Below are 14,554 nucleotides of genomic sequence, written 5' to 3'. Positions count from 1 at the left end.
GATTCTAGGTTAGCTATTAAGCAAATGTGTCATAGATATTATGGACTCATATAGAGAACCGGTACCTAATAGGTCTATGCGTTGAGGAATGCATGCATTGATCTACATACAGTATAAAGCGAAGTACAGTGGAGAGTGCTTTGCGTTTTACATGCATATGGTGCATGCATACAGACAAAGTGATGTATATCACGATGTACCTTTTCAAAAGTGCTCTGGATAGCTTCAATTCTCATTTTGGTTTCTTCGTCACATTGGCAGTGCAGATGTGCATACTAATCCAAAAACAAAAAGAAAAAGTGTTACATTTACAAACAGTATATTACATTCACAGGACATAATGTATATATTGCTTGTTAAAATCAATTTTATTGTGATGTTGCTAGATTTACCTTATTTAATTTTTTATTATTTTTTTTTTTAAACCAGGCCTTCTTTATAGCGTTGAAATTCTATGCAGTCACAGGCAATGCTTTGTGAATACAACCCGCAGTCCAAGAATTAAATTCTCAATTCAAGGTTGTTTTTTTTTTACTATTGTTTTGACAGGTAGTACCAACAGCGTGCCCTCACTGCTTGGCGCTGTGTATTCTACTGGAAGCTGCACGGTAGTATAAGGGCACCTACACATTGGCGCAGGTCTCGATTGATGCTGAGGAATGAGTTGGCCAGGCTGCTGGTGCGTCTCCTGATCTGAGAGTCCTTCGGTGTGTACTGGTTGAACACGTTCTCCATGTAGAACCGCAAGAGTTGACGAAGGAAGCAGCAACTTTCCAAGGGCTGTGTGCAAAACGCATCTCGTTGAATTACACCGCACTTGACTTCTGTACAAGCTCAGTCAACGTGCATTGACAGCATTAATAATAAATACTCCCCAAAGTATATTACTATCACACGGAACCTTCTGTAGCTCTTACAGTAAAATGGACAGTAGTGACACCTTGGCTGTGTGCAATGTTTCTGTCTGAACATGGATTATTTAGCACATTACCCCCACCTGCTGGACAGTAAACACATTACCCCTTTTCTCCACAAGCTGAATAATTACAGAAAATAAACGTTATGGCTCTTTCACTGTGCGATGTCACAGAACTGTTCAGATGGGGGGTGGGGAGCGTTAGTGTTTAACACACACACACACACACACACACACACGTTCAATCAATTAAGCAAGGCCATATACCTTAATATTCATCAATGCATGTTCCTTCAGCAGTCGAACACCCGAATTCCCATCTTCACCAACCTAATGTAACACATGCATTCATTAAAGAAACCATTTGAAGCAAGCCATATAAAACAGATCTTATCCAATGTAATAGTTGTAAACCTGTGCTGAGGGTTTATACACCAGCTGAATATGCAGTAAGGCAGTGGTGGGTTTTAATTCCAGTCACTGGTCATTATAGACTGCTGATTTCTGTTATAAACCATGCAGTGGGGGAATCCATTAAGCTTGTCTGTGTTGAACACCCCCAGGCTAATCCTTCTGGTAGCTGGGCAACATGTCATACTGCTGAACAGGAGCAGCAAGGAAGTACAAGACAATTCAGCTTATAACTGGAAGTTACAAATGTTTATGTTGGTTCTGTATAGGAGTGGCAAGACATTGAGTGGGCAGAGCGCTAAGGTATAAACACAGAGCCATTTACTTTCTTAGATTTTCAGTTCAAAACCAAATGCTGGTGTACAGTACAATGTGCATATAATTTACACCAGTAGTCTATTTGTTAAACTTTTTCTATATGATTTCTTTCCAGTTTTGCATGAGAATTTGAATTTTAATAAAAAAAAATAAAAAAAAAGATTTCGTTTAGTATAGTGCCCTGTAAATTTGAATCATGATGACTTACAATTTTTTTTCTTATCTCACTGAAATAGTCCCTCAGCTCGTGAATCTGGATGCTGACCACACACTTCCCGAAATGCAGCCTTCGTCCCATTGCAGACGGGACACCATGCCCCAGCAGCGCCAAGGTAACCAGGTACAGGAAAGAGCCCGAGAACTTCATTGCTCTTATCAGTGTTAGAACCTGGAGCGGGACGGACAAACAGCACAGAATGTAATCACAACCTCAGCAGCCGTGTCTCACTCCCAAGTCATTGTACAGCAACATAGCTGAAGTTCCTTCTAACAGATAATATTGTATGTGGATATTGTGAGCACTATTCTGGTTAGCTCAAGTTACTCCAGTGCCTAGAGATTCAACGTGACTGTTCTGTGAAACAGGGCAGTCTGGCTCTGTGGGTCTGATGTACAGGGTTTATATATGCTATTAGATATTGCTAATATAGTATACAGTTTAAAATAATCTTAATATATGGTATCAGATACAGTTAAAAGAAACATACACCTATGCACTATGCCAAAAAGTGTCTGCAATTCAAAAGTAATTAAATAGGACTGAACATTTCATGCTCTACTTGTCTCAATCCAGATTGAATTCCAATTATAAACCACAAGTTACTGCAACATATACAAAATATTCTGCTATTCCAAGTGTTGCTACTTAATACTTCACTAATATATATATATATATATATATATATATATACACACACACACATATATATATATATATATATATATATATATATATATATATATATATATATATATATATATATATATATATATATATATATATATATAGTATATATATATATATATATATACATACAAATAGGAAACTTAACAATGAAGCACACAATGAGTGATATACATAGCTGTTGCTGTATATATTTGAAGTCCTTACCTCCTGTGATGAAAGCAGACTGGATGTTGCTTGAGCTTGCCTGGTTCAGCTGTGTCGTGCTTTCTTCTTGCTCCTCATGGTGCTCCTCATCCTTTTAAAGGCTGCCTGCTGGAATTTTGGAATCCACAGGTTCCTGCTCTGAACACCAGACAATAGGATTGCATCACCAAAATCACTAGCAGGGCTCATTCAGGAAGTTTGACTGCAGGTAACTGTCACGATGATGGATGCTGACTTTGTTGGAGAAAACCCCAGAGTTAGCAAAATGAAATTTGAAGGAGCATTTGAACAGCTTAACTGAATCCTGGTGAAGTACCTATAAATAAGTATTAATTTATGTTTTTTAATATTTATTATAAATTCCAATAAAAATCAAAAACCAGCTGAACTACACCTGTCACATTTTAGGGTTAGGAATAAGGTTTAATTACACTCAATCATAATACATAGTTTATTTAGCATATATGTGTTTGTGTTATTTATTTATTTAAATGTTATCTATTTATTGGAGTTAATTATTTCAGTCTTTTCTGTTGAGTCCCGTTGGCATAATCGTGTTCAGTCTATTTATCCATTTACTTTCTTTTATTCCTCTATAGGTTGCATTGTCTAATTGTAGCTGTTCTAATGCCACCAACTTTACATCATTCATGTCATGCCCTTGACTGGTGAAGTGCTGTACTATTCCATAAACAGTATTGCTATTTTTACATATATATATATATATATATATATATATATATATATATATATATATATATATATATATATATATATATATATATATATATATATATATATATATATATACAGTAAACATAAAAGAATAATTGACAGAACAGGCTCTACAAATACTTGCACTGGTACATCTAAAGTGTGTAAATACAAGGACACAAGTAAAATGAATAATATAATTAAACACAAGAACAACACATATCCACTGTAAAAATAGCAATATTGTTTATGGAATAGCCTGTGAAAAATGTGATGCAATAAAATATGTTGGAGAGACTGGAACAACTTTATATAAAAGAATTCAGAACCACCTTTCATTAATTAGAAATAAAAAAAATGAATTAACCGATAGTACAGCACTTCACCAGTCAAGGGCATGACATGAATGATGTAAAGTTGGTGGCATTAGAACAGCTACAATTAGACAATGCGACCTATAGAGGAATAAAAGAAAGTAAATGGATAAATAGTCTGAACACGATTATGCCAACGGGACTCAACAGAAAAGACTGAAATAATTAACTCCAATAAATAGATAACATTTAAATAAATAAATAAACAGAATTAATTCAAAAGTTGTGCGTGCTGATTGCGCTGAACTCTGTCATGGCTTCAGGATGCAGTTTATAATATCACACTGGTGCAAGTAGTAGTAGGGCAATGTATATTTGGCTCCATGATATAGTGGCAAGCAAGTTTCAAGATTTTCAAGAGCTTGTGTCCTGATAGTAAAAAAATAAACTTGGGACAATGTAAATAAACTGGACCGTCAACAGAGTGTGTCCTCTGATAGACTGCAGGGTGATGCAGCAGCAAGGTAGAATGTATTTGAATGCAACATTTACTGAGAGATACTGCAACTTTATAACATTTCATTGGGATCGTTAATGATACAAGCCTGAAGCAATGGCAAAGACCCAAAGCAATACTGTAAGTGCATTCATCCCAAATAAGAATCCTGGAATTGAATTGTATTTCTTCCTTGATTTTCCGGTTAGGAACTGCTAACATGAAAGGATGAAGCGATTACACCAGTACGCTAATTGCCCCAAATTAAAAATATGCAAATACAGAAACAGTTTCCACATTGTGAAAAATCTGTCGACGTGGCCATGAAATTACTTGAAACATCTCTTTTGTAAAGCAACTCATATATTTAATGTACTGAAGTGATACTTCATTGTTATGGTCAGGCCTCGCGGTACGTACAGTGAATATACGTTACACATTGACTAATTGACAAATTAAGAAGTTTGAGAACCTCTGGTCTAGAGGGAGTCTTTGTACGGTCAGTTTGTCCAAAAGACTTCGCTCTGAATTCAGAACAATTCCTCCGAACGGAACCCGGTGTGACTTCACCCCGAAATCAAACTTCTGTTGCTGCTCAGTGGTGGTGAGGTTGCAAACAGTTCTAAATAATTCAAGATTTAGGAACACAACAAACCTAGAAGTAGACGTTTATTTATGAAAACGCTGGTGCTGGTGAACACAGGGAAGAACAATGACAGCTGAGTTACAGAGACTGCTGTGTTTATTAACCAATCAGGGGATTGTGCACGATACTCATTAAGTGTTTTCCTCTTGTGCCCCATTTTCAAATCAAACTAGTAACTGTCACTGCATACCAAGCAAAACCCAACGTACATCTTAACCTGCTAATTTCAAAAGTAGGTGCTTTGAATGACAGGCTTGAGCTGGCAAATGAAAGTGCACAGTCGGTGAAGGCCTTGATGATTGCCAGTCATTTGCTGCTTCAGTCAATGAGATCTGTCAGAACTGGATGAAATGACAGTGACCGTGAAACTATACTAACAGATCACTGAGATGATTGACAGAGACCCCTAGCCATTCAGAGTGGAGACGGGACAGACAGTAAGTACAAAAACTAAGCAAATTAGAGATGATTTGTAAATTGTTATTTTTGGTACAAAATTTTTAAAAAAATAGCAAGTGGTTTCATCGATGTTTGTCCTATATAATTTAATTTCAGCCAAACTCTCATTTTTTGGGAATTCGACGTTTAACACACTTTATCGATTAATATCGAAAAATAGGAAGGATACTGATAACATCAGTCAAATGTCGAATAGACTGAGGTGAAATTCTGAAATTTAGTTTTCTTGGTCTTTTAAAAATGAAAAATGAAACAGGCTCCAAATCCTTGTTTATACCCTTCCTGACCCTACCTCTAAAATGCCAAATAGATATCTGGAGCCCAGCTGCTGTCATAGCAGTAAGAAAACCAATTATAGAAAGTTTGCTCTATTAAAGCTGAATGAACCACATGCAACAGGAAACCCCTCAGGCATGTACAGGTGTGCCCCAGCTCTTTGGAGTTGTCAGTTACAATATAGGAGATTTCACTGAAAAGCCAGACAGCTTCCTCGTTGTAAAACATTAAAATTTATAATGAGTTGTCAGCACCACAGGGACTGTCAAATTACACAGGCTCCCCAACACGTTTGCCTAAAGAAACCAGCCAGAGGATAATAATGTCCCACACAACGATTCCCATCAGTCAGGTATTACATTTACAAACATATCCTTCAATTGAGCTTGTCAGTCTTAGTTATCACAGCTTGAAAACCATAGACCTCTTTTCCCATTTAAAGGTGAGGAAGGACTGCTTGAATGATGGTAACCCTTTACGTCAAGAGTCTCTAATTACTGTGCATTTACATACAGTGCCTATAGGAAGTATTCACCCCCACTTGGACGTTTTTGCAGTTTGTTGTTGTTTAAATGGAAAAAAAATCCCATTTAAATGCATCAAGATTTCAGGTTGTAACACAACAAACTGCAAAAACGTCCAAGGTGGGGGTGAATACTTCCTATAGGCACTGTATGTAAATGCACAGTAATTAGAGACACTTGATGTAAAGGGTTACCATGCATTCAAGCAGTCCTTCTTCACCTTTAAATGGGAAAAGGTGTCTATGGTTTTGAAGCTGTGATAACTAAGACTGACAAGCTCAATTGAAGGATATGTTTGTAAATGTAATACCTGACTGATGGGAATCGCTGTGTGGGACATTATTATCTTCTGGCAGATTTCTTTAGGCAAACGTGTTGGGGAGCCTGTGTAATTTGACAGTCTCTGTGATGCTGACAACTCATTTCAAACTCAGAGGTTTTACAACAAGGAAGCTGTCTGTTTTTTCAGTGAAAGCTCCTATATTGTAACTGACAACGCCAAACAGCTGGGTCACACCTGTATATGCCTGAGGGTTTGCCTCTTGCGTGTGGTTCATTCAGCTTAAACAGTGTTTAAAGTACAATACAAATGTCTTCCACCGTTTTAAACTTTGTATAATCGGTTTTCTTTCTTGTATGATAACAGTTGCGTAGTTACAATGTTCTTAATGTGCAAATCTTTTCCCACGATATACCTCTACCCAATCCCTAACCCTAAACCCAACCCTAACTCTAATCCTTTTCTGATACAATTGTGTACTTACATAAAACATGCAAAAAGATGTACACATTAAGTACATTGTACTTATTGGTAATAACATTGCAATTATGTTGCAAGTCCACATGTGTATTTACTAAGTAACTACAATGCAAATACAAGGTAATTAGATACACTTAATGGAAAGTGTTACCAAATGGAATTAGCTAGGAAGAGGTTCTGACTAATTCCCAGACTATCCTGGCTAATTCATCTTCAGACCTTGTTGTCAACGACAGTATCTCATCGGAATGATATCCTCATGAAATCCTCAGCTTTGTCTGTCTTAATGACAGTGCATTGTAACAACCTCTTGGGACCTGCCTGGAAATGAAACATGTAACCCAGGGTAATAATCCCAGTTAAACATCATTAAAAAAGAATACTAAAAAAAGATCAATTGCATTAAATTGACCCTGGTGTGTATAATCCACTGCACTGTTTTCAATTTCTCCAGAAACAGACTAATAAACAAATGAATGAAATCTAGCGTTTCCTCCCGCTTTAGTTTCCCCAGCAGTATTTGTGTGCTTTGTCTTTTGCTCTGTGCTATGGAAATACCTGCCATTCATTGGAAATATTGCTGTGCTGTAAAAACACGTTATTTTAAAGTGAACTGTTTTGTACTCGTGTCCCGTTCGTTCTGAGCTATTTTATTTTCATGCATGTATCGTTCTTCACATTACTTCACAGCGAGTGAACTGAGTTTGGTTGACTAGAGCAGAGGGTCTCAAACTGGTCTTCAACAGGCTCGTCCATAGACAATACTTGAAACAGCTCTTTTGTAAAGCAACTCATCTATTTAATGTACTGAAGTGATATTTCACTGTTATGGTCAGGTCTTGTGGTACTTACAGAGGATATACATTAAACATGAGAGAAGATAAAACTGAATGCAAACAAATTCGAAACCCTTGGATGCTGAATATCTTTATTCGTTTTTGAACACACATGGTGTAATCCAAGTTTGCTTAAAACAGCAGTAAAATATATAATACCAAATACAAAATGCATAGAGGGGTTTAAAGACTTGTGTACAATGTGTACTTACTTTACCGCGTACAAATACATGATACAGTAACGTGTTTAATTCAAATATTAAATAAATAAATACATACATATATAAATGTATAAATATATAAACAAAAGTTAACAATAAATTCATGTTTTACTTAATTTAGTATAAATATAGTTAACCAGTTAAACAGCATAGGAATATAAATATATCATTTTTTAAACATAGTATTGTGCTTCTGAAAAGCTCTAGAGCGTCACCGTGGCAACAGATGCATCGTTAGTAGTCATGGGGTTTTTCCATCCAGGATAATAAAATTTGGATTTCACTGATTGCTTTCTCTGGAGCTGCATGAGCATCCAACTGAAAAAAAAAAAACAAACAAACAAAAAAAAAAACATTTATAATAAGTCATGAAAAGAGAATGTTGTGTGTTTATTATCAAGTGTTCACCCAATCCACAGTCCTCAAAGTGAAGTACCTTGTCATAAGTGCTCTGAAGCTCTTTCATTTTCAGCCGGGTTTCTTCTCCACAGTGACACATCATGCGTCGGTGCTGATCCCCGGGAATAGGAAATACAAATAAGAGAGAGAAGTTTTACTTGTGTCTCTATGTGGCATAGCTGTCAGATCAATGGAATAGCTGTCAGATCAATGGAATAGCTGCTAGATCAATGGAACAGCTGCTAGATCAAAGGAATAGCTGTCAGATCAATGGAATAGCTGCCAGATCAATGGAATAGCTGCTATATCAATGGAATAGCCGTCAGATCAATAGAATAGCTGTCAGATCAATGAAACAGCTGCTAGATCAATGGAATAGCTGTCAGATCAATGGAATAGCTGCCAGATCAATGGAATAGCTGCTAGATCAATGGAATAGCTGTCAGATCAATGGAATAGCTGTCAGATCAATGGAATAGCTGTCAGATCAATGGAATAGCTGTCAGATCAATGGAATAGCTGCTAGATCAATGGAATAGCTGTCAGATCAATGGAATAGCTGCTAGATCAATGGAATAGCTGTCAGATCAATGGAATAGCTGCCAGATCAATTGAATAGCTGCCAGATCAATGGAATAGCTGCCAGATCAATGGAATAGCTGCCAGATCAATTGAACAGCTGCCAGATCAATGGAATAGCTGCCAGATCAATGGAATAGCCCCATGCTGTGGAGGTGTTGACTGCAAGCTGCACTTACACACTCCGTCAGTGGTTTCTCAATGCTGAAGAAGCTGTTAGCCAGACTGCTGCATCGCCTCTTGACAATGGGGTGTTTGGACGTGTAGTGACTGAAGACGCTTCTCTGGTAGAACACCAGCACCTGGCGCAAGAAGCAGCAGCTCTCCGCGGGCTGTGGGGGAAACACAGGAAATATGTTGGGTTACGCTGGATATCACTGGCTAATAACAGCAATGTTACCGACACGATCCACTTTTCAGATCCAAAGAATGCAGTACCTTTATATCATTCAGTGCATCTCTGTCCAGAAGTGCAATGCTCGAATCACCTTGCGGCTGTTACACAGGGGAAATAGGAGAAAAGGAATATTATAGCAAATATTGATTTATTATATAACTCATAATACATAAAAGCAGACAAGAGAAGCAATTGGACACATTTTCTGGGAAGAATAAAACACATACATAATACTGTCACGTTCGGAAGGAGCAATAGTTGTACCATTTCACACATTTGTTTTCCACTTGCTTCAAAATATGCCCCTTTTGCTTTTAGAAGAATACAAACTTGAACCTTCCTCTAATAACAACCATGGCCAGATAACATTAGTGTTTATTGGATAGTAATAACAATGTAATTACACAGCTAGTAGTGACGTTACAATGTCACTATATGTTTAGTTACAAAATTAACATTTCAGGTGTTTGGGAGAGTAATAACACACATATTAACAGTGTAGGTGTTTGGGAGTATAAAAACATATATTACTACGTTGTTGTGCATTAAAATGCAAATACCATGTAACCACATGTCCAAATACAGTGTAGTTATACTGTGTGTTATCCAATCAGGTTCTGCTATCGATATTTAAATCACATACTTACAATGAAACTGTCCATTTCGTTGAAATGTTCCCTTAAATTGTGCAGGTGAAGGTTCAAGGCACATTTCCCAAAGTGCATCTGCTTGGCTGTGACAGACCCCCCACACATGAAAAGGGATACGGCAAGCAGACAGCAAAGGGCACTGACGGTCCTCATTGTTTTCCAGACAGGTGAGTCTGTCAAAGCAATGCATATATTCAGCTTTTCATTATGAACTTGGGTCTGATCTGCCTCAGGGCTCAGTCCTTGGATCAATCCATTCTATTTTTCAATTTCAATGTTATTTATATAGCGCCTTTCATACCACAGCATCTCAAACAGAAAAAAAGGATGCAGTATGTAGAAGTGGTAACAATTATAAAACAGCAATAACTTATTATAATAATACTAATAATAATATCAATGCATAATAACAATAAACTAAACCGAAACAAAACAAGTTAGGAAAACAGGACCTGGATAAGAATGAGAGCTTCAACACAAAATTACGAACAAATCAAATAAATAAAGACAATTATATTTGCATGTCAGGTTAAAAAAACTGAACTATAAAAGTTTCATTTTGACTTAAACATATTGACTAAAGCAGAATCTAATAGAAAAGGGCAATGCGTGGCACAATCTGTGGTCCAAAGCAATGTTATTGTGTTCTAATAGGAGAAAGGGCAGTCTATCACACAACACTGTTATTATCATTCTTACTTACTGACACTGAATAATATCCACCTTAGGCTTTAAAACAAGGATATTTATCATTCAGATTCTTCATAAGTCAAACTTTGTATTTATTTATTTAACTGCCAGTAATCAACTGAAGTAAGAGGTATTATAAACACAGTGTAGCATTGTTTGCAATATACTATTACAATATATTACAATAACTCATTCATGAACTAGCAATCCACTACTTACCGGTTCTTGATGAGAGGGGATCCTTTGTCTCTGTTCTTGATCACGACACTAGCCGATATCTACCTTATATAGGATCCCCAGTTTGGGGGGACTTTACCTGGTAAAATGAAGTCACCCTGTACTCACCTGGTACCTTACAGAATTTGCATAATTTCATCAGAGGGCAAGCGTAGTTTTTCTTTCACACATCTGATCTGTAAATTAGGAACTAAAAACCTTAGCTCATCAGTGCTGCATGAGGACATTCTTGTATTAGGCAAGATGTTGCACATGTGTAAATCACAATGATGATATTCATGGAACGATGCCTGAAATTGTCTATGCTTTTTAACATCCTTGTTATACTTAAAACATCCAACGATATTTGAAATAATATAATTACTTTAGAGGGAGTTCTGCTATGCCATAATTAATCCTGTTAAACTAAGGAGGAGGTCGCACTTTACACAAAGTGTCTCTAATGACTGTGTATTTACATAGTAGTTACAACAAATACATGTGTATTTACACATAATGTTATTATGCATAGTTACAATGCACTTATGTATGTAAATACACAATTGTATCAGGAAAGGGATAGGGTTTGGTGGGTTAGGGTTAGGGGGATAGGGATAGGGTAAGGGTTATATTGTGCAAAAAGATTTATACATTAAGTACATTGTCACGATGCATAACAGCTTTAACTCAATAATAGCTGTTTACAGCCCTATAGATTCTATTAGAACACCTAGAGTTTACAGCATTACTCATCATAGCTGTTTACAGCCCTATAGATTCTATTAGAACTCCTGGAATTTACAGTCTTATTATGAACAGCTGTAAGATTATAAGGTTTATTATGTACAGCTGTAAGATTATAAGGTTTATTATGTACAGCTGTAAGATTATAAGGTTTATTATGTAAAGCTGTAAGATTATAAGGTTTATTATGTAAAGCTGTAAGATTATAAGGTTTATTATGTAAAGCTGTAAGATTATAAGGTTTATTATGTAAAGCTGTAAGATTATAAGGTTTATTATGTAAAGATGTAAGATTCTAAGGTTTATTATGTACAGCTGTAAGATTATAAGGTTTATTATGTAAAGCTGTAAGATTATAAGGTTTATTATGTAAAGCTGTAAGATTATAAGGTTTATTATGTAAAGCTGTAAGATTATAAGGTTTATTATGTACAGCTGTAAGATTATAAGGTTTATTATGTAAAGCTGTAAGATTATAAGGTTTATTATGTAAAGCTGTAAGATTATAAGGTTTATTATGTAAAGTTGTAAGATTATAAGGTTTATTATGTAAAGATGTAAGATTATAAGGTTTATTATGTACAGCTGTAAGATTATAAGATTTATTATGTAAAGCTGTAAGATTATAAGGTTTATTATGTACAGCTGTAAGATTATAAGGTTTATTATGTAAAGCTGTATGATTATAAGGTTTATTATGTAAAGATTATGTATTATGAGTTGTAAGATCTAAGGTTTATTATGTAAAGCTGTAAGATTATAAGGTTTATTAAGTACAGGTCAAGTGGACAGCTTAACTGACTTCACCACAGCACACAAACTGGCAGTTTAACAAAAATTTTTAGATTTGTAAATATTACTGATGAAGGCAGACTTGTTCGTTGAGTGATATAAATGCACTACAGTCGGTCTCGTCGTTTATCCTCGTGTTATTATGTATAAGTACACATGTATGTATTAAGTAACTACTACATTAATACAGAATACATTGTTATCATTGTTATAATTCTAATCGATTATTTCCTAGCATTGCAAAACAGATGCAGAATTCCCCTCTTCCTTTTTGTATTTCTTAATTTCTTGTATCCGTAGCTGACTGGTAAAGGGTGTACCTGCAGAAAAGTCCTCATGATGACATCACCACTGTACCTTCCTCAGTGCAGCGATTCAAGCAGGGGCTGAGTCACTACACGTTGTAAAAGAAGATCAGGTTATCTTAATACTGGCCTGAGATTCATACAGATTCAAGTCTAAGTACAATACACCAACACACCAGGAGGCCACCTGCACGTTTAATATATAGCATTGTTTTTATTTCAAACTGAACTGTATATGTATGTGTGTATATATATATATATATATATATATATATATATATATATATATATATATATATATATATATATATATATAATGTTAATAAGAGGTAAGATTTTTGGTTTTAAAAGTTTGGTGAGCACTCCTTTAATTGGCTTGTTACAACATGTCAACAGCAGAGGGCAGTGTAACCCTCCTATTAAATGTTCACTACAAGAAGGTTGAATCAGTGTGGATTGATAACACCGTGTAACAATTTTTTTTTTTTGTTCCTGGGTAGTAAGTGTTATTTCCTAATTGCTTATGCCTCAAAAGTATAGAAAATGGCTATTATTCCCCACAAACTTTGCTTTTGTGACCAGGACAGGTAAATTTCAAAATATCACTATTTCCAATGGGAAAACGGGCGCTTTTGTGTCTTTTCGTTCACATACAGTCAGAAAAAAACAACATATGAATCCAAATTAACATGTATTTATACTAAGGTAATACAAAAATGACTACAAAAGATTTAGAAGTGAGTAGTTTTTCGAGATTTACGATTATACTGTAATTTACAATCTCGAAAAACTACTCACTTCTAAATCTTTTGTAGTCATTTTTGTATTACTTTATTATAAATACATGTTAATTTGGATTCATATGTTGAGTAGTTTTTCGAGATTTACGATTATCCTGTAAATTTACAGGATAATCGTAAATCTCGAAAAACTACTCACTTCTAAATATTTTGTAGTCAAGATTTTGTGGGCACATTTCCAAGCATTTATTTTGGGAAAAAGGGACATTTATACAATTTACAAACATGTTACTGGAAACAAAGTGATTGTGCCCAAAGTCACTCATAAAAATATGAATGTTTTTAGTTAAGTTTTAATTACAGTGTTATTATGCATAGTTACAATGTACTTAATGAGTACATTTTTTTTTGCACAATGTATTTAAGTAAACCATTGTATCAGAAAATGGTTAGTATTTGGGTTAGGGTTATGTGAGTTAAGGTTACATTGTAACTATGCATAATAACATTGTAATTATGTGTAAGTACACATGTATTTACTAAGTAACTACTATGTAAATATACAGCAATTAGAGACATTTCACGTAAAGTGTTACCAAGAAGGGCTAATTCAATGAATTATTTTTAATTATTGTGCAAGACAGCAGCTGATATTTATTTTTGTTATAATTCTCAGAGCTCATATGTCTTTTTTAAAGACTGTTCTTAAGGAAACAGAACCAAGATTGGGTTGATAATAATCTATATATAATATATATATAATATAATTCTCTATATATATATATATATATATATAATATATATATATCTATACTATATATAATATAATATAATACTATTTTTTATCATTATTACAATTCTAATTCATTTTTCCTAACATTGCAAAACAGGTGCAGGTGACGTCTTGCAGAATTCCCCTCTTCCTTTTTGTATTTCTTAATTTCTTGTATCCGTAGCTGACTGGTAAAGGGTGTACCTGCAGAAAAGTCCTCATGATGACATCACCACTGTACCTTCCTCAGTACAGCGATTCAGGCAGG

General features: G+C 35.2%; 2 protein-coding genes across 2 annotated transcripts in view; both read right to left on the bottom strand.

Moving 5' to 3' along the window:
• Positions 1-2,816, bottom strand: part of LOC121304624 (interleukin-20-like) — a 3,159-nt gene extending 343 nt beyond the window's left edge. The window contains exons 1-5 of the mRNA XM_041235855.1: positions 2,757-2,816; positions 1,854-2,033; positions 1,184-1,246; positions 628-780; positions 201-275 (exon numbers count right to left, since the gene is read on the bottom strand). Of these exons, the coding sequence (XP_041091789.1) occupies positions 201-275; positions 628-780; positions 1,184-1,246; positions 1,854-2,012 (450 nt within the window). The 5' untranslated portion in view covers positions 2,013-2,033; positions 2,757-2,816. The remainder of the gene's footprint in view (positions 1-200; positions 276-627; positions 781-1,183; positions 1,247-1,853; positions 2,034-2,756) is intronic.
• A 5,301-nt stretch (positions 2,817-8,117) lies between these two features.
• LOC121304779 (interleukin-20-like) lies at positions 8,118-10,993 on the bottom strand. The gene is made up of 6 exons (XM_041236174.1): positions 10,937-10,993; positions 10,025-10,200; positions 9,419-9,475; positions 9,160-9,312; positions 8,439-8,513; positions 8,118-8,320 (listed from the first exon to the last, which is right to left on the bottom strand). The coding sequence occupies exons 2-6, from the start codon at positions 10,178-10,180 to the stop codon at positions 8,237-8,239; spliced, it is 525 nt and encodes a 174-aa protein (XP_041092108.1). The 5' UTR covers positions 10,181-10,200; positions 10,937-10,993; the 3' UTR covers positions 8,118-8,236.
• Between the last annotated feature and the right edge of the window lie 3,561 nt (positions 10,994-14,554).

The sequence above is a fragment of the Polyodon spathula genome, chromosome 39, assembly GCF_017654505.1.
Source record: "Polyodon spathula isolate WHYD16114869_AA chromosome 39, ASM1765450v1, whole genome shotgun sequence".
NCBI lineage: Eukaryota > Metazoa > Chordata > Actinopteri > Acipenseriformes > Polyodontidae > Polyodon > Polyodon spathula.
The sequence above is the reverse complement of the archived record's forward strand: the minus strand, read 5'-3'. Positions and strand labels throughout refer to the sequence as shown.